Source organism: Batrachochytrium dendrobatidis (genome assembly GCF_000203795.2).
Source record: "Batrachochytrium dendrobatidis JAM81 unplaced genomic scaffold BATDEscaffold_3, whole genome shotgun sequence".
Lineage (NCBI taxonomy): Eukaryota > Fungi > Chytridiomycota > Chytridiomycetes > Rhizophydiales > Batrachochytrium > Batrachochytrium dendrobatidis.
This window is the reverse complement of record NW_006281101.1, coordinates 1,071,848-1,088,703: the sequence shown is the minus strand read 5'-3', so window position 1 is coordinate 1,088,703 and position 16,856 is coordinate 1,071,848. Positions and strand designations below refer to the sequence as shown.

Here is a 16,856-nt window from a genome sequence, read left to right as displayed (position 1 = left end):
GCAATGTTCAATTTAGATGGTCATTTATTATAATATGTAAACAAGTAAAAATTTGAAAAAGATCTACTGTTCTGTATCGTATATGCTTTCGATCTGGACAAGAAGCGTTAGTTTTTCTTTTTGAATAGATTCATCCAAACACACAACCCAATCTTCCTCATCCTTGATATTAATCAAGTGCGCATCAACATCTTTGTATGTAATGCTCTTTATAGCTACAATCTGCTTTCCAAAATGTCCAGGAAACCGTTTCCATCTTGCCAAGCTATTTTCGTGAGTAGCAAATCGCATTGCTAGTTTGTCCAGCACAGCAGCAAAATCTACCGTTCGTGAAATTTTGATAGAAACGACTACCGAGGCATCTGAAATAGCTCGAATGGAAATAAAATGATGCTGCGCTTCGGTTTCTGGTGAACCTGCTGATAAAGTATGGCTTCGGAAAAGTTTGGGTGAATTTATCTTGGTACTTTTTAGACTCGGCTTCCGACGAGCGTCCTGCATTATGTCTGTGCGATACCGCATGTTCGTTTGAAGAAGTTGTGTTTCAAAAGCAATAGGAACAATTTGTCTGTTTTTAAACAGAGCACCTTTTTCAGAGTCCATAATGGCTCGGGCAGTTCTGGCAATGGCCGAAACGTTATAATCTGCTGGCAGGTAAATGTCATCATAATCTGCATTGGAAGATGCTAGTCCGTTTCCAAAGCTGACCTTGGATTTGATAGTTTTACCTTTGGTTTCTGCAAGGCTAACATCCTGATATTTGGAACGGACGCCTAAAGAATCACTCGTATCCAGATTTGCCTCGGTACGCCGCGCATTAATCTCAGCATTAATCGTCTCAAATGAATTAGAAAACGAAATAGGTACAGGCTCTTCTTTTGGAGCAGTAGCAGTATAAGAAGTTTTGATGTCATTGGCAGATTTGTTACGACGATTAATCGACAGGCCACGCAAAAGAGTTCCACCAATTGTAGGAGGTGGTGTTTGTAGTCTGTTCCAAGGAGCAATAGACGGATCAGTTTCCTGGGTAGTAGAGGTTGACGTAGCAGCAATGTCACCAGATGCAGAGCTATTGGGAATAGCAGTGCTATCACTGTTGTTAAAAGAAAACCGCTTATTCTTTTTTTTAGACAAGTTACGAACCAAAGTAGTGATGAGACTGCTGGACGCAACATTAACTGGAACTACACCTTCAGCAGACTGAGTGGATTGATTAGCAACATTTTGTCGAGAAATAATACGACGCAAAGACGACTTTCTTGGAAGTGTTCCCGCTCGAACTTGCCGTGGTTCTTGAGCAGAAACCACTGAAGATGGCAGTGCAAAAGACGTGTTGGATGCAACAGGTAAAGCAGCACCAGGAACCCGATTCCATGGAGCAGTGTTTCTTTGAGTATTTATAGAGTCTGGCTCAGAAACAAGTGCATTCTCTGCCAGTATATTAGTGCGCTTGAAAGAGAGATTACGAATCAATGTAGACACAATCTTATCAGATCGAGACGCGGCTGGTTCAGAATATATTGGAGCGGTTCCAAGCTGCTCTTGAGCAGAGTGCTGGAATGAAAAAGACTGTGAATTGTCTTTGGTATAGGACATTGATGCACTGTCCTCAGACGTAGGTTTCCGATCACGAAGAAGATTCAGTGTACTTTTCAGAGACTCTATATTTTCTGTAGAGCGTGGAATAGGCGACATGACGTCTGAAAGACTTGGTCGTGTGCGTAATTGTTCCTGAGAACGATGTGGTGCAACATTGTTGTAGGTAAAATTGGAAGCTGGAAGTAAATAGCCATTATGATCGTGCGACTTGGATCGTCCTTTTAATGTAGGCAAGTTATCTCGAGAAGCTACTGTAGCGTACTCAGTATCAGGAATGCGCCTACGCTCAACAATGGGTTCATAGGGAAGACTTTGCAGATTGACTGGTGCAGAGTTTGGCAAGGAGTTGAACTGTCCGATTGGAGTCGACTCTTCCCTCCAGAATTTGGAATTTCCACGCGAAGGAATACTTGGGCTTGCAGTCCTAAATAAGCCATTTCGACCATCAGATAAAGAGGGTTTTGGTGCAGACTTACTAACAGAGTTAGTCATCAAAAGATATAGGGATGGTTGGTTGGGATCTACTGCCGTGGACGTGCCGCTGACATATGGCGACCTAGTCTGTTCTCCAGCCAGTATTGAAAACTCTGGCCTCTTTTCGATTGAAGTATTTAATATTGTTTGATCATTTACAGAATTATTGGAATCTAGAATAGAGTTGCGTGTGTCAATACCCAAGTTGCGAGCCAAATTAGTCACAAAATCTTTATAGGACTCGTGTGAAGAGCCAGTAGATGATTGCTGAGTCAGTTTTTCTGATAGTTTCAGATTAGGTTTAGATTCACCGTATTGCATAGAATTTAGCCCAGATTTGGCAGATACGGCTAAACTAGCAATCTGGGATTGAGAAAGTGAGTAGGAGTCAAGCACATCATCAATTTCAGATTCGGCATAGCTCTCGGACAGACGAACAGACTGGACACTATCCTGGTGGGTAGTGTGCGGTGCTTGAGATGAAAGGTCAGTTACACTTTTAACTAAAGTAAGCTGCGACATACGTCTTTGCATAATTGGCTCAAGCCAGTCCTCGTCCAAAAAATCGTCCATTTGATCAGTAACCAGGGGGGAAGCAAGCTGGTAATTTTCAAATGCAGTTAGATGGCTCTTTCCAGTCGGATAGTAATCAGAATGTGCACGGGCAAAAGAGTCGGAGTTATAGATATCTACGACTGGAGTGGCTTGAAGACTAAGATTGGACGCGGGGAGCTTAAATGCATTACGAGCAGTGTCTGATGGGAATGCCGTAGCATTATTATGAGCACCATTCAAGGCATCTGATGCAGTGTTTGGTAGAGAATAACTGCTATTTCGAGCAGTAATATATTTCCTCAAGGGCGGCAGCTTCGAATGAATGGCAGATGCTTTTTTGGTTACCATGGCATTGGCTTCCTCTGAATATTGGCGAGGATTCATGTCCATCTGCCACATTCCAAAGAACTGCAAGACAACTGGTGAAGATGTAGCGATAGAGGGAAGCATAAAAATGTGTTTGACGTACTGGTCCAGTAGCACCACTCTGTCATTACATACAGATGCAGATACAAAGATACGACGGCGGGGCAGTTGTGGCAAGGACTTGGCAATAGATGCTCCATATGACGACATCTTGCTCAAATGGTTTGCGAGTAAGCCGTGGAAACCGACAAAGTCCTCAAAACGACGCTGTATTTTGTATAGAGTGGTGGGTGCAACAGGCAACTGGAGATGGCTTAATGGATGATTCTCGACACTGGCATTGATGTCATGAATAGATGGACACACTTGAACAGTATAGTAGACCTGAGTAGATAACGACGAATCGGAATACTTGTCATGGCGAGTAACATAGGCAGTATCAACAAAGAGTGGGGAAACCTTGACAACAGGAAAGAGCAATGAAGCAGGCATGTATAGTAGATGGTTTCTACCAATGGGTAAAGCAGTTTGGTTCAATGGCGGTTATCTAATGCAATTTGAATTATCAGCCACGTAGTTTCCACCCAATCAGAACCTGTTTGTATGACTTGTAAACCCAATTCCTTCACTGACGGATTACTACAAGCCTGATCTGGTATGATTACAGATGCCCTATTGAAACTATAAAACACTAGAAACTTTCGTTGATTCTTTCAGTTAATTCTATTGGCCATTTACGATCCTTATTTGTTGCCAATTCGAAAAGTTCGCATGTGCTTTACCGTTTATTTGCCATTATTCCGGGTTTCAACAAACGCGAACTTGCAATTACTTTGTACGCTTTACTATAAACAATATTTACACCTGACATTCTAAATTTCAGCCATATTCACATAAATGGAACACTAAATATATTGAGATGCAAATAAATAGTCATGTTTGATTGGTGCCAATCTTACTGGACAATATTGTTTTATAAATTTTGATTCACTGGTCTCTCTCCATGCTTATCTTGTATAAAAAATGAAATGTTCACACTACAGTTTCAGTCAATCTCCGATTCTTTCCTGATCCAAACATTGAATGATTGGCATGTGTATTGCATTCCTGAAGCATACAATCACTGTTTTCTTGAACCAGAACACAACGTATCGGTTTTTAAAACACACAAGTTTGATTAACCACATCAAAATAAACTCAGTTTTTGAGATTATACAATGAGGACAGTCTCAATTCAAAACTGTAGTTTGGCTGTATTATATGATGGCCATTGTCTATTAAAGAGTTGATACCATTTATTCAATAATCAACTTTTAACAGGTGAAACGAATATTTAACCATTATCTATTCCAAAATAGAGTCAATGCAAGTTAAATACAAGGTTCCATTTATATGAAGACGACTGTAAAGTTTATGATCTTGCTGATAAAACTTTCATTGCACAGAAAATCAAAGATGAAGCACAAGAAAGCCTACAACATAAAAATAAACCAATATAGATGATTACCAGCCACGAGCAGCAAACTTTTGGTCAGCTGGAAGTGTGTCACAGTTGATACCAACCATAGCTTCTCCCAAGTTCTCAGAAACACTGGCAATGACAGATGGGTCATTATAGTGTGTGACTGCCTGCACAATTGCTCGTGCACGCTTGGCTGGATCGCCAGACTTGAAAATGCCAGATCCAACAAATACACCATCAACACCAAGCTGCATCATGAGTGCTGCATCTGCAGGTGTAGCCACACCACCTAAAAATATCGAGTCATTGCAAAAACTGTTAGATTCCAAATGACACTGGCAGACTGGTTCGACAACGAAATTCAAAAGACTATCATATCAATAGATATAAACATACCAGCAGCAAAGTTGACAACAGGAAGACGACCAAGACGGGCAGTTTCTTTGAGAAGATGGTATGGAGCTTGAATATCTTTGGCATATGTATACAGCTAGCGCACAGCGATCATTTAAAACCGGTAAATTAGCAACAATACAATAAATATAACCACGAGTCTAATGCTTACCTCTTCATCAGTCATGGCCTGAGCACGTCGAATCTCACCAAACAGAGTTCGTGCATGACGGACTGCTTCCACAACATTTCCAGTGCCTGCCTCACCTTTGGTGCGGATCATGGCTGCACCTTCGTTGATACGACGCAAAGCCTCTCCCAAATTCTTGCATCCACATACATATGGAACCTTGAACTTGTTCTTGTCAATGTGGTTGGACTCGTCAGCAGGAGTGAGCACCTCCGACTCATCAATGTAGTCGATACCAATGTGCTCAAGGATCTGAGCTTCGACAAAATGTCCGATACGAACCTTGGCCATAACTGGAATGGTGACTGCTGCCATAATCTTTTTGATCATGTCGGGATCGGACATACGGGCAACACCGCCATCTTTACGAATATCAGCAGGAACTCGCTCTAAAGCCATGACGGCACATGCACCAGCCTCTTCAGCAATACGTGCCTGTTCAGCATTGATCACATCCATAATCACTCCTCCCTAGTTATTCATGGTAGCACCAAGTCCAAAAACCCCAACATGCATATTGGGCCACACAAGGAATTAAAATAACAATTCCATCAAAATTCATCGTATCCGATCAGTGTAAAAATACAGCCCAGTTCAGTATGGAATTAGAGAGCATCGCAACATTGATGGGTGGTAAGATAAAAGTAGAAGCGCAGCCATAAAAGATATCGAATAAAGTTCACAGTAGTAGTAATACAGAGCTAAAATAGTTAGTAAATCGTAGCAGTATTCTTTGAACGACATGCCATATAATACCAAGGAGATTCAAACTAAAAAGTAAACCACATGCATAGCATATACTGCATTCATAAGCTCAATTCTCATATACCTTGAGGTTCTGTGCAAGACCAGCCTTGAGAATAAATGTGGTAGAGGCATCGGTAGAAGTCTTGGCGGATGTGGACTCCTTGACAAGATTCGAAGGTGTTTGAAAAGACATGACTGATAAACTAAATGCTGATGAATTGGATGTCAAGAATTGAAAAAAGAATTTTTTACTCGATCGACTCGATGATTTAGAAGGTCTTTTAGGATCATGTGAGCATTGTCCGCGACAAATGGAATGGTTGAATAGAAAGCAACACATTTTATAGATTTGGAATTGGTCGAGTTGGCAATAATGAATCGAACCAGTTGAATCGCTGAGAAAGAGCGATTGACTTTGAGTGTCTTGCTACAATAAACCGACTATTCAAACCAAGTATCGGCCCTCATTGCCATTCTAATGAAATGCTACTATAATGCGCGATTGTATTGTCTGCCAAACTTATCAACTGTGCTAGGCTTGATAACACTGTTGACAGTCTATTGAAAATATCTACACATTACTCTAGATGGCATAATCTTTAATCAAAATCTTTCATGTTTAAATTAAAAACCATATATCACGCTGTATCCATGCAGATGAAACAGATAAAGGTGTCAAAGTGCATGATATAGTCAATCTCATGGAACAGTGGATATCAATTTATTAGACAATATTGTTTGATGAACTTCTTGATAAAGCTAAATGTTCACCGAGTCAACACGGTCTATTAGCCATTCACCAAAGCATGAGTCTCACTACACTGTTCTATATTTCTCATTAATCCTGCTGAAAATGGCCCAGTCAAGCAATTCTAAACACAAAAATTGAGAATGTCTATTAAAGTAATCAATCTCTGGCAGGAAAACACAACGATTATTAACCATTGCATATTTTGAAATAATCACTGCAATATAAATACAAAAGTGATACATTCTGCATAGATATGGCTGTAAAACAATAATGATTTCATTGGTTATTGGTATTGTCGATTGCCTTTTGAAAACTGGCGTGTATCACTATGCGAAACCGGTCAGGTCATAAAGCTTTGGCCACATCCACACATTTCCTTGACGTTTGGATTATTGAAAACAAATTGAGCAGATAGCTTGTCCTCTACATAGTCCATCTCAGATCCTATCAGTGAAAAAAGTGCTTTGGAGTCGATCAAAACCTGGACGCCATCTTGCACAACAACTTCGTCAAACTTGGATTTTTCAGTGACATATTCGAGCGTGTAGGTTTGTCCTGAGCATCCCTTTTTCTTTGTGCCTACCTGAAAACCAGATATACAAATGGTCAATGGCAAAAGCAGCAGATTAGCTACACTTTCAATACAGCACGCACAACAAAGATAAACATTCCAATTCGATAGATGCAATCCAAGCTTAAATGTATTGGATGAATCGGTAGCCATGCTTATCATACGAATACAGTTTAGTCCAATCGATACCTTGAGCAATTTTGGACCATTCAAGTCAAGTGTGAGGAGCCTCAGTCTATTTACCGCAGCTGGAGTCTGTTGATGGAATTCAAATTAGATAAAGGTTAGTTGGTCATTGCCATTTCAATTATCCAGTCATGAGACCAGCAGTAGTACACTGTGCCAAGGATACTTCAAACCGTAATAAACACTAGAAATATACAATATTTGCTTACTAGAGCAAGTACTGCCTTGCGGGCAAAGGTGGGTCTGGTAGAAGCTTGCCGAACACTCGCACTGACTTGCAATTCATTACAAGTATGGGTATTTGAAAAAAATCGTAGTTGAGTAGAGAATGGCTTTGAATGCACATGCAAAAGGATAGTTGATGAGGCTAACAATCCGCATCGCTTTGATGTAGTTAACAATGGACGGAGCTGTAGTGTTGATAGTCTTCTTAGAGCATAATGTGCTTGAATGTTCATTCCCAAATGGGCTTCTTTATATTCCGAGGATGTCAAGAAATCAAATGTTGGGCAACACTCAATCACGAGTAAAATATTCAAAGCCGTTGGGTCCAGTCCAATCATTTACAGCCCAAAGTGGATAAATAGTGAATTGGCGCAACCATTCAGTTTATTACAGCTGAATCACATCTCAAGCATCCATTAGGCAATACTTGCAAAGATGCGTTATTGTCTTTTAAACAAACTTTCAAATTCAGTCAGTACTATAAGCCTGATGCAGTCACTTCATCAAACAGTCCACAAAGTCGATCTATCGAGTCCAATACCACTGATCGAATCTAGTATATTTCGACACCAGTAATTAGACAAAAGTCGACCATTCAAATAAACTCGGTAGGAAACTCACCACTGAGCGAAATTCTGCAATGTAGGCATCTTCTTTTAGCCTTCTTTCGACTTTCCAAGAAGGATGTGATCCAGCTCTCTATTTTGACACAATTACTCAAAATGTACATTAAACTAATAGGACTTGCAGCAAGCGTACCTTTTTTGTAACAGCCTTGGGAATGATGGTTTGGTGCACAGTCTCTTCTATATCAGAAACTATATTTTACAGATTGGAAATCAGCATTCTGGCTGGAATAACAGCCAAAACTAATAATCATCTCACCAGCCTGGACTTCGCTTAGTTTTTTCACAATGAGGCCATTTTTTTTCGGCGGTTCTACTGGTTTGACAGGAGCTGCAGTCACCAATCCTTTCTTAGCATCCTTGGCTGGAGCAGGCGTCTATAGCAGTGATTAGATTTCATGGTTTGACATACTTTTTTCCACAACACTCGACTGAATCTAGACAACACAAACCACAACATACCGCGATCGGCGGAGCTCGTTTTGAATCAGTCGCGACAGGAGCAGCCACAGGTGGTCCAGATACACCTGTTTTTTTCGCTGCATCTGCAACAAAATTTGTGGGCTTGGATACTAATAAAAAAGGCCAGTCAGTGCTTACATTCAATTGCTAATTAAATTACATACTTTTAGGCAAACTCAGTCCCACCTTCGGCTTGTCTGTCAGAAATATCGTCCACTACTTCATCTGTAACTGTAAATTTGGCAGCTGAACGCTGTAAATGTGTCGCCATGAAAGCACGTCAATTCAAAGCCAACCAAACAATCTTATCACAGTAAATAGATATAGCAATCTCAACGTACAGCTAACGGGAGACCCATCTGACTTCTTAATTGGTCTGAATTGTCTGAAACTTTACACGCAATGTCAATCAGCATATCATAACTAGCATACCAATCAATATGTTAATAAAGTTGGAATTTGAAAACTCGAAACCCCAATTTTGTCAATGCACTGCATTACCATAAAGCTGAAAGCATGGAATGTCGAGGAGTAGTTGTTACGAGTGTAGCCTCATGTACCAAGCTATTCAGTTTTTCAATATGCTGCGATCGAATATCCGCTTGATTGATTTCTAGCATAAACTGCATAAAACGCAGGTAAAATAGGTTAAAAAGGCTGTTTGTTCAACTTTAACTTGGATTTCAATTGCTATCCACCTCGTATAGATTTACAAGGGAATTGTCCCAAGTAATCTGTTTTCCAAGAATATGGAATGTTGAATTTGCTAGCAGTACCAATTGATCATAAATATGTTGTTGGAATCGAATCTAAACAAAACATACTAATTAGCAGTTGGTCACTTCACCCTACTAAAGCAGTACTTGGTGAGCCATGAACAACAAACAAATATTTGCCTTCATGTCCTTGTTGCGTAATTCAAAAGACGTATGGTTGGGATCAAGAGCATAAGGTTTCGGTTTAAGACCTTTGTTGATATTAGAAAGGATTTTATCAATAACCTTTGTTGCCACGGTTTGAGCACTAATACCAATTTTATAATATCCAGTAAGAAAACACTGCAGTCACATCCATCTAATAAAAATGACAATGCATTAAATACTTGCTATCTTCGGTTTATCAACTGTTCAATATCAAGACATTTTTGCTGGTAGTTGTTTTTCTCAATAGCCAAACCCTAGCAATTATATGATTAAACAACGAATTGCAAATAGTAGTATATCGCAATTTTTTCAAAACCATGTATATTTACTTGTAATGTAATAGTGAGATCCTGCTGATGGCTCATTGCTGGATGCGTCTCCAATGTCCACAGCTCTGTAAAAAGCTAAATTTAAAATGCATGAACAAGTACAAATGGTAAAAATTGTCAGAATTTTCCATCAAGTCCTGTATTTACGCATCTCCATTAATCCAATAAAGACTGCATATCCTACTTACACCTGGGGTGTTGGATTTGAATATGATTGGAAAATCGTATGCTGTTCCAGGTAAAATAACTCCACTTGGGTAATTCATGTAGAATCTTTGTGCGTTATCGTAAATTGCTGATACCTATAAACGCATCGTGTTCCCTTTGTTAAACAAAAATATTTAAAGATGCTCAGTTGAATAGTAATACCTGTAATGGATTTTTATGGCGCATCAAAACCCAAGTAAAATGAATTGCTACTGTCCCGCAATTGTGTATAGTCAAGACAGATGTTGCAACTTGATCAAGCAACACGCTAAAGTACATGCGCTTTGTTGAAAACATCAGCTGCATTCCATGAACCAACCCTTCAATATCTGAGCATTCTTTGTCAGAATGAGTATAGAGTTTGGGTGTGACTGCTCGAGTGGTAGGCTGCGTCCCCAATGTTTGCATCGATTTACAGCTAAATCACAAAAACATTTAATATATACTTTGAATTGATCCAGTCTACAAAAATACTGTACCTGGCTCGTCGATCAAGTCTTTCCATATACTCTTTAGTTAACTCGACATTGGAATTATCTTGTGTGCCACGGCCAACCACTTCCAGATATCCACCATCGTCATGCTTTTAATTCCAATTGACGGTATGATTAATAGTGCTTCATCAATTTGTAGTAATTTAAGCTACCAAGAGTTGACAAGAAGTTATGCGAGTGGTACTCGGAAACTCTACCTTGGAGAAGGGGTCAAGATGAGATATAACTTGCTCGAGCTCCTTTTTGCGATACTCCTGGTATTCTGATGGTTTTTTGGTTTTTTTAGCATTATAGAGTTCATATGTCCTAAGCCTTTCCTGTCTAATCACCCAATTTAAATTGAAAATATTAGATATTGATGCAAAAACACTATTCAATTTTAACTACGGCTTACTGTCTTGGACCACCAGATGGCATTTGAAAACATAAGCCTAGTAAATCGCTTCCAAGACGCAATCCAGTTTTCCAAAAATTGACATTATGCTCTTCCAACAGCATAAGAGCTTCCTCGATTAGATCGCGCTCTTCAACAAACTCTCGATATTCCCCCAACCGTGCCATGAGCAATTCATCTGCAGGCTAAATCATAAACATACCATCGTTTTAATTCAAAGTATTCGCTGAATAGCGCATGCAATTTAATATGCCTCATGATTACCTTTTTGATGGATTTCCCAATACGCTCCTCAATGCGACTCCATTCTATACTATGTCGTTTCCAGTTTGACAAGGCATTTTCCTCTCGCATCTCCCTAAATAATATTAATTAAGTGCAATCAATATTTAGTGCGATACTTTGTCTTATATCGTATATTCAATTCAATACATTGATCTGCACTAAATCTGTACCGATATTTTTGGAAAATGTGGAGTTTCTGCAACCATTCTTTTCGCTCATCAGTCTGCTCTACATTTGATGAGACTTTCTCATCGTTTTTTTGGTTTTCATTATTAACTTCTGCATGCTTGGTTATGGGAAGCTCTTGGTTTTTGATTATATCTGCCTTTTCATCCAAATTTGGTAGAGATTTGCTGTAAAGCTTGTCAAATTCCTCAAAATCGTCAACATCTCCTAGAACTGTGTGCTCGATTAGTGTCCCTGTACTGCTTTTTAAGGGTCCAAACTAATTAAATAGAATCAGTTTGATGTATCTGTTGTCATGAGCAAGTAAATATATATGCACAATCTCACATTTTGATTTGGTCGAATAAGCGTTATAGGCACGGTCTTGGCACCAGGTGCAACATACACAGAATCTAAGGCAATTTCCATTTAGCAATAGTTTTTATGGATAATACAGCACAAGAGTTTGGTTTGTGCATATATATGGTTTATATAGGAATGAAATATTTGAATTTAATAAAACTACCTTGTCCAAAATAGTCTTCTGGGAGTCGTTTAGCAAGCAGAATTCGAGGACGGCGTGCCTCGGTGGGTTTTGGCTGTGTTGGCTGTGATGCACAAATGCCTAAAGTTGCATAATCTGTTGCCGTACTACTCTTGGTTGGATGTATTTTAACTGGCAACTTGGCTGGTAATGGGTTGGCTATATTCATAATAAGCGCGTTTCAATAAAGTTGAAGCAAGATCCAAGTTCAAGTTCAAAGCTGAATACACTTGTAGCTGCTAAGGAATTTATATGGTAGATGCTTAATCTGATGAACTAGCTACTTGTAAAACCTAACATACCAAGTCTACCACAACTCTAATTATACCACGAACCAACATGTTGATTGGTCACTTCATTTTCATCTGAGCCCGTTTTAGATCAATACAGTCTCAACTCCTTCAATTACAAAAACATTTGGCCTTTGTAGTCTCTATCAAATAAAAGAATGCCAGTCTATTCACAGATATAACCGAATTAGCTGATCTTGTCCAGCGGCTAGCAATGCCTTGCGCTTCACACTTTTTCCCTTTTTGGAATTGTCTCGAATTGTTGTCCTATGGGTTTAAAAGAAAAAGTTTAAATTTAATACACGGGGTTTTAAATAGTTCTACTCCAACTCATGCATTAATAATGAATCCTACCATTTGGCACAAATCATTTTACTGGGACGCACAGGTACTCCGGCATGCTCCCACCCATCAGTATCATTCATGGCTCGCATTTCTGCCTTTTCCAAGTTTCCTGTTTGAACCCGCCAGATAAACACTCCGTTTGCAGCATCTTCGGATTGATTTTGCCCTTTATTCTGCTCATGATGCTGATTTTGAGCAGAAAAATTACCAATATGCTCCTTGGTGCTTGCACGATGTGCTGACTGCCGAGCATCAGTTGGTGTTGCATACACAAACACTCCACATGGACTGAATTCTCCCTTGATGCGTGTCTAGTATAATGCAATCATCAACCATGTTAAATCATTGGTGCATTCACTCATCAAATAGCAAGTATGATTTCAATCGTACATACCCCATTTTCAATCAATCGTGCTGAATATGTTTTTACAAATGCTTGGGTAATGAGATTAAACATACGAAGTTGATTGTCTGTAGAAACAAGAACAAACATGTCATGAATTGGATGCGATGAAAGATGTGTCACTGGAGTTTTGCTAAATTAAAAAGTGTAAACAAGTACAAGTTTTGGTTAGTGGATATAACCTGATAAGTTTGAAAATGTTGATTTCAAATACTCACCAGAGTTTAAGATCTCCAAGCGGGATCGTGACTAACATGGCCAATGTGCGCACTTTATAAATACGAATAGAGTATGAAAGCGACACAATCACTTTTTGCTGCATTGGATCGCTGGTACTACCACTAAACACAAACGATGTAATTGGCTCATTAGCATGAATGCTTCCACTATGAGGCTTTTCGGCATGAATATTCCAAAATTTAAGTGATTGATCCCCAGAGCACGACGCCGCTCTAAAACATTGAATTCGTTACTATCAAGTCAGTAAAAAATATATCAACTGCACCAAAACAATTGAATAGATGTTGACCTTGTATCATCGCCAGGAATCCATGATATTTGATTGATTATTCTTGAATGATGTTTTCGCCACCAACGTATAATTTTTCCTTCTTTCCAATTCCAGAGTTTTACGTCAAACTCCATATCTGCCGACAATAACAGTTCTGGAAACCCGGGATGAAACAATAAAGATGTCACTGGTTTTACTGTGCCATTATCTAAATGTGAAAGCAATGATCCTGATCGCATCTCCCATAACGTGATTCCTTTGTCATGCCGATTTTCACTTCCGGAAGTGCACACAACAACTCTGGGTTATTGTTTGCATTGTTTATTTAAGCAATAAAGGTGAGTTATTTCACAATGGTGGCTTATGGTTTTGAATATATATTTAAAACAATGCAATGCCAGCAGATTCACTTACTGGCCGGTATCGGGAATATCTTGAAGATCAAATACTTTAACTTGAGTTACAGATGGTCCGCAAATATTGGATAGAGCAAAATTGGAGTTTTCGGAAACATTTGCAGATTGTGGAGGAAGCTGTTTGTCAAGATATAAGTTTGAAGCTTGATTAAAAACATAAATATCAAAAAAACTGATTCAATACAGCCATACCTCTGGATCAACTTGAAAACTTCCTGTAGAAGTACGGCTTGCACGATCTATAGTCGGACTAGATGCATGCGAGGACTGATACTTTTGATATTGCTGAGTCTTGACTACAGCAACGCGTTGCATAGCTAATTGCTGGTTGTGAATGGTTGGTTTTGGCTCCGAGTCATTTTCAACAGTTGCTTGAATATCAACATTCTGCCATTCAATTTGAGCAGATTTGGATTTTCTTTTTCGTTCAGTGGTCGTGCGTCTTGATTTGCTAGTTTCAACCTGTCCACAAGCCATCGTATCCGTCATTTCAATTTTAGGCTGCTGATCATCAGTATCTGGAATCCTATCATTTGGCGTATCCGCATCTTGCTTGTTATTTGATTTTTGAAAACTGTGTGATTTTAGTATAGTATCTGCGCGAATCCATCTTTCAGCATCAATTGCCATTTGCTCCAAATCCTTTGCTTTAGAAAGGATTTTATCATCTGCGTAAAAGTACTGTGCCACTGCAAATGCAAATAGTGGTGGTGATTCCAAGCGTTTAGAATTTTTTTTAAACATTACAATAGATTTGGCACTATCCCAAAACTTTGATATTTCAGTTTTCCAATTAAAATTGCAATATATATTGTTAGGATGTACTTTGCTGTCATATATGAGATCGTGCAATAGCTGATAATCTAAAGTTTATATTGATTGGTAAAAATAAACCATGATTTAGTAGACAAGATTTAAAGCATTTCATAATATTAATAATGTGTCAGTAGACAATGGTACCTGCTGAAAACCACTCTGCCCGGGTTCCAGAAAGCTCGCATTCTTTTTTTATCAGTGGTGCAATCACTTGTTCTAGAGTATTTACGGTTGCAGCTTGGTGCTGAGTCTGATGCATATGTATCAATAGATATTTACTCAACACATAGATCAAATCATCAAATGCTACAATCAACCAAGTTAGCTCATTTAAAACAGATTGGTCAGCCCGTTTGGCATTTAATTCCCAGACTCACATGTAGTAAGATTGAATGTCATGTTGCGCTGAGCATGATCTTCAATCAAATTTGCCATAACAAACTTTACAAACTCGATTGCTTGACTAAATTGACGTGTTGCCATCTTGTTCTTGAGCATGATATAATTACCAATATTTTCTCCGCAAGACAGTTTTGCCTCTTTGCAAAAACAAGCCAATGTTTTCTGCAGTCCGCGCTTCAAAAAGTAATTTACCAGTCCGGCATCTGGAATGACCTCCTCAATATACTCTGCCTATTTAATGTTGGTTAATTTATTTCCTTGATCAAATGCATTTCATCTACTCTGTCCAGTAATCAAAACATGAGGATTAAATGGATATTACCTGAACATGTGACAATGCAGTATTTATATCAGATAATGCTTGTTTTGATTTAAATGCCACTTTGGCTTGTTTTTCTGCCTTGGCTAGCAATACTTTTAGGCTATTCGACTCGGTTAATTTCAAGTCCAATTGCTTTTGCAAATCTGGTATTTCCACTGATTTGGGCTTACATGCTTGTGGTCTAACTAACTGCTGAGATGCTGAAGATACATGCGATTGTTTGGAATATGATGTAGTAGAGTCTATTTGAGTAGTTGGAGTTTCACAGGCTGAAACTTCTGCAGCTGGAGCAGATCCTACTGATGACTGTTTTTCTAATTTATTGACGATGTTTTGATCTTGCTGCTGATTGATTTCCTGTGACGAATTAGACAAGTGCTGTAAAGTCAAAGTAGTTGCAGGAATGTTTGTTGGCAGCGTATTCAAGGAAATAGGATCTAATGGTTCTGGATTATTTACTGTTTTGAAGGGTTTGAATTTTTGAAGCTGTGGAGTGGGTTGTCGAGTTGGCAATTCAGATGTATTGCTGAGTTCAGCAGTAGATTTAACTCTGTGATGCTCAGAATGTGGATCGTGTGTTACTGGCTGTTGTCGCAAAAGATCTTTTACAAAACTCATTTGCTTTTGTCTATCTTCATCTGCTCTCCACCACCCAGTTCTCCGAAGCTGTTGCAAATGACTTTGATTTGTTTCCTGGACGTCGTTCATTTTTGTTGAAACTGCTAAAGTCGCGCAGGAAATATCGGTGATGGCCGGTTCCTGTATGATACGAGTATCCTTGTTTTGAGTTTGATCTTTCGAGGCATTGGATAACAGAGCAGAAGCTGACCCATCCACAGATACTTCACGCGGCCAAAACTGTGTCGAGGCAGAGACATCAGAAAGTTGTCGACTTTTGCAAAAGTCGGAATCGGCGACTTGCCAAGATGGTTGAGATGCCGTGATCATACTAGAGTTTTGATGAAATAGTCCTGGTTTGCCATTTAGCTTTGGGAACGATTCGCTGCAAATAGACACAAACTTTTCTACTTTTGAGTGGTGTCATGAAAGTTGTAGCCCATGGCGATGTCAGTATGAATTAGCTGTGTTAGTACGCTTAAAGTTGGCTATAAATGACATTCATGACTAATACTTTAACAGTTATATTTGAATTAGATACGCAATTTACCTCTGCCAGCATCAATGGCGCCATTCAATGACAGCCCAGAGTTTGGCTTCCTCAGTCCAGGTATCGGAGGTAATATCGGAATTGCTGCCATATTCTCTGTTTATCAAGTATATGATTTTTAAGCTTCGATACCTTTTAATTATGTCAAATGATTATATGGAAAGACAATTATTTCTACAAAGAAAATAGACTGGCCAAGAATGAACTTGAACGCGCTGCTGCAATTCAGCTCATG

General features: G+C 39.1%; 6 protein-coding genes across 6 annotated transcripts; all 6 read right to left on the bottom strand.

Moving 5' to 3' along the window:
• Window positions 1-8: 8 nt before the first annotated feature.
• Window positions 9-3,486, bottom strand: BATDEDRAFT_34629 (uncharacterized protein; the record flags this gene model as incomplete). The annotated part of the gene is made up of 1 exon (XM_006677370.1): window positions 9-3,486. The coding sequence occupies one exon, from the start codon at window positions 3,484-3,486 to the stop codon at window positions 64-66; it is 3,423 nt and encodes a 1,140-aa protein (XP_006677433.1). The 3' UTR covers window positions 9-63.
• Window positions 3,487-4,268: 782 nt separating this feature from the next.
• BATDEDRAFT_19038 (uncharacterized protein) lies at window positions 4,269-6,008 on the bottom strand. The gene is made up of 4 exons (XM_006677139.1): window positions 5,869-6,008; window positions 5,022-5,510; window positions 4,853-4,946; window positions 4,269-4,745 (listed from the first exon to the last, which is right to left on the bottom strand). The coding sequence occupies exons 1-4, from the start codon at window positions 5,977-5,979 to the stop codon at window positions 4,498-4,500; spliced, it is 942 nt and encodes a 313-aa protein (XP_006677202.1). The 5' UTR covers window positions 5,980-6,008; the 3' UTR covers window positions 4,269-4,497.
• An 869-nt stretch (window positions 6,009-6,877) lies between these two features.
• BATDEDRAFT_10349 (Fe-binding Fe/S cluster assembly protein ISA1) lies at window positions 6,878-7,363 on the bottom strand (the record flags this gene model as incomplete). The annotated part of the gene is made up of 2 exons (XM_006677109.1): window positions 6,878-7,120; window positions 7,298-7,363. Coding segments are annotated over 2 exons (309 nt in total), but the record flags the coding sequence as incomplete, so codon positions are not given.
• Window positions 7,364-7,997: 634 nt separating this feature from the next.
• Window positions 7,998-8,878, bottom strand: BATDEDRAFT_87287 (uncharacterized protein; the record flags this gene model as incomplete). The annotated part of the gene is made up of 6 exons (XM_006677498.1): window positions 7,998-8,072; window positions 8,141-8,218; window positions 8,279-8,337; window positions 8,405-8,522; window positions 8,608-8,717; window positions 8,794-8,878. The coding sequence occupies 6 exons, from the start codon at window positions 8,876-8,878 to the stop codon at window positions 7,998-8,000; spliced, it is 525 nt and encodes a 174-aa protein (XP_006677561.1).
• Window positions 8,879-8,939: 61 nt separating this feature from the next.
• BATDEDRAFT_87286 (uncharacterized protein) lies at window positions 8,940-12,117 on the bottom strand (the record flags this gene model as incomplete). Its single annotated transcript, XM_006677497.1, has 15 exons — window positions 8,940-9,030; window positions 9,109-9,230; window positions 9,306-9,416; window positions 9,471-9,630; window positions 9,732-9,784; window positions 9,860-9,934; window positions 10,048-10,161; window positions 10,229-10,484; window positions 10,546-10,649; window positions 10,758-10,881; window positions 10,955-11,139; window positions 11,219-11,312; window positions 11,410-11,684; window positions 11,753-11,817; window positions 11,931-12,117. The coding sequence occupies 15 exons, from the start codon at window positions 12,115-12,117 to the stop codon at window positions 8,940-8,942; spliced, it is 2,016 nt and encodes a 671-aa protein (XP_006677560.1).
• Window positions 12,118-12,408: 291 nt separating this feature from the next.
• On the bottom strand, window positions 12,409-16,401 carry BATDEDRAFT_23554 (uncharacterized protein; the record flags this gene model as incomplete). Its single annotated transcript, XM_006677254.1, has 10 exons — window positions 12,409-12,505; window positions 12,593-12,894; window positions 12,978-13,119; window positions 13,205-13,438; window positions 13,516-13,797; window positions 13,912-14,030; window positions 14,106-14,776; window positions 14,874-15,035; window positions 15,107-15,362; window positions 15,454-16,401. The coding sequence occupies 10 exons, from the start codon at window positions 16,399-16,401 to the stop codon at window positions 12,409-12,411; spliced, it is 3,213 nt and encodes a 1,070-aa protein (XP_006677317.1).
• Window positions 16,402-16,856: the final 455 nt, after the last annotated feature.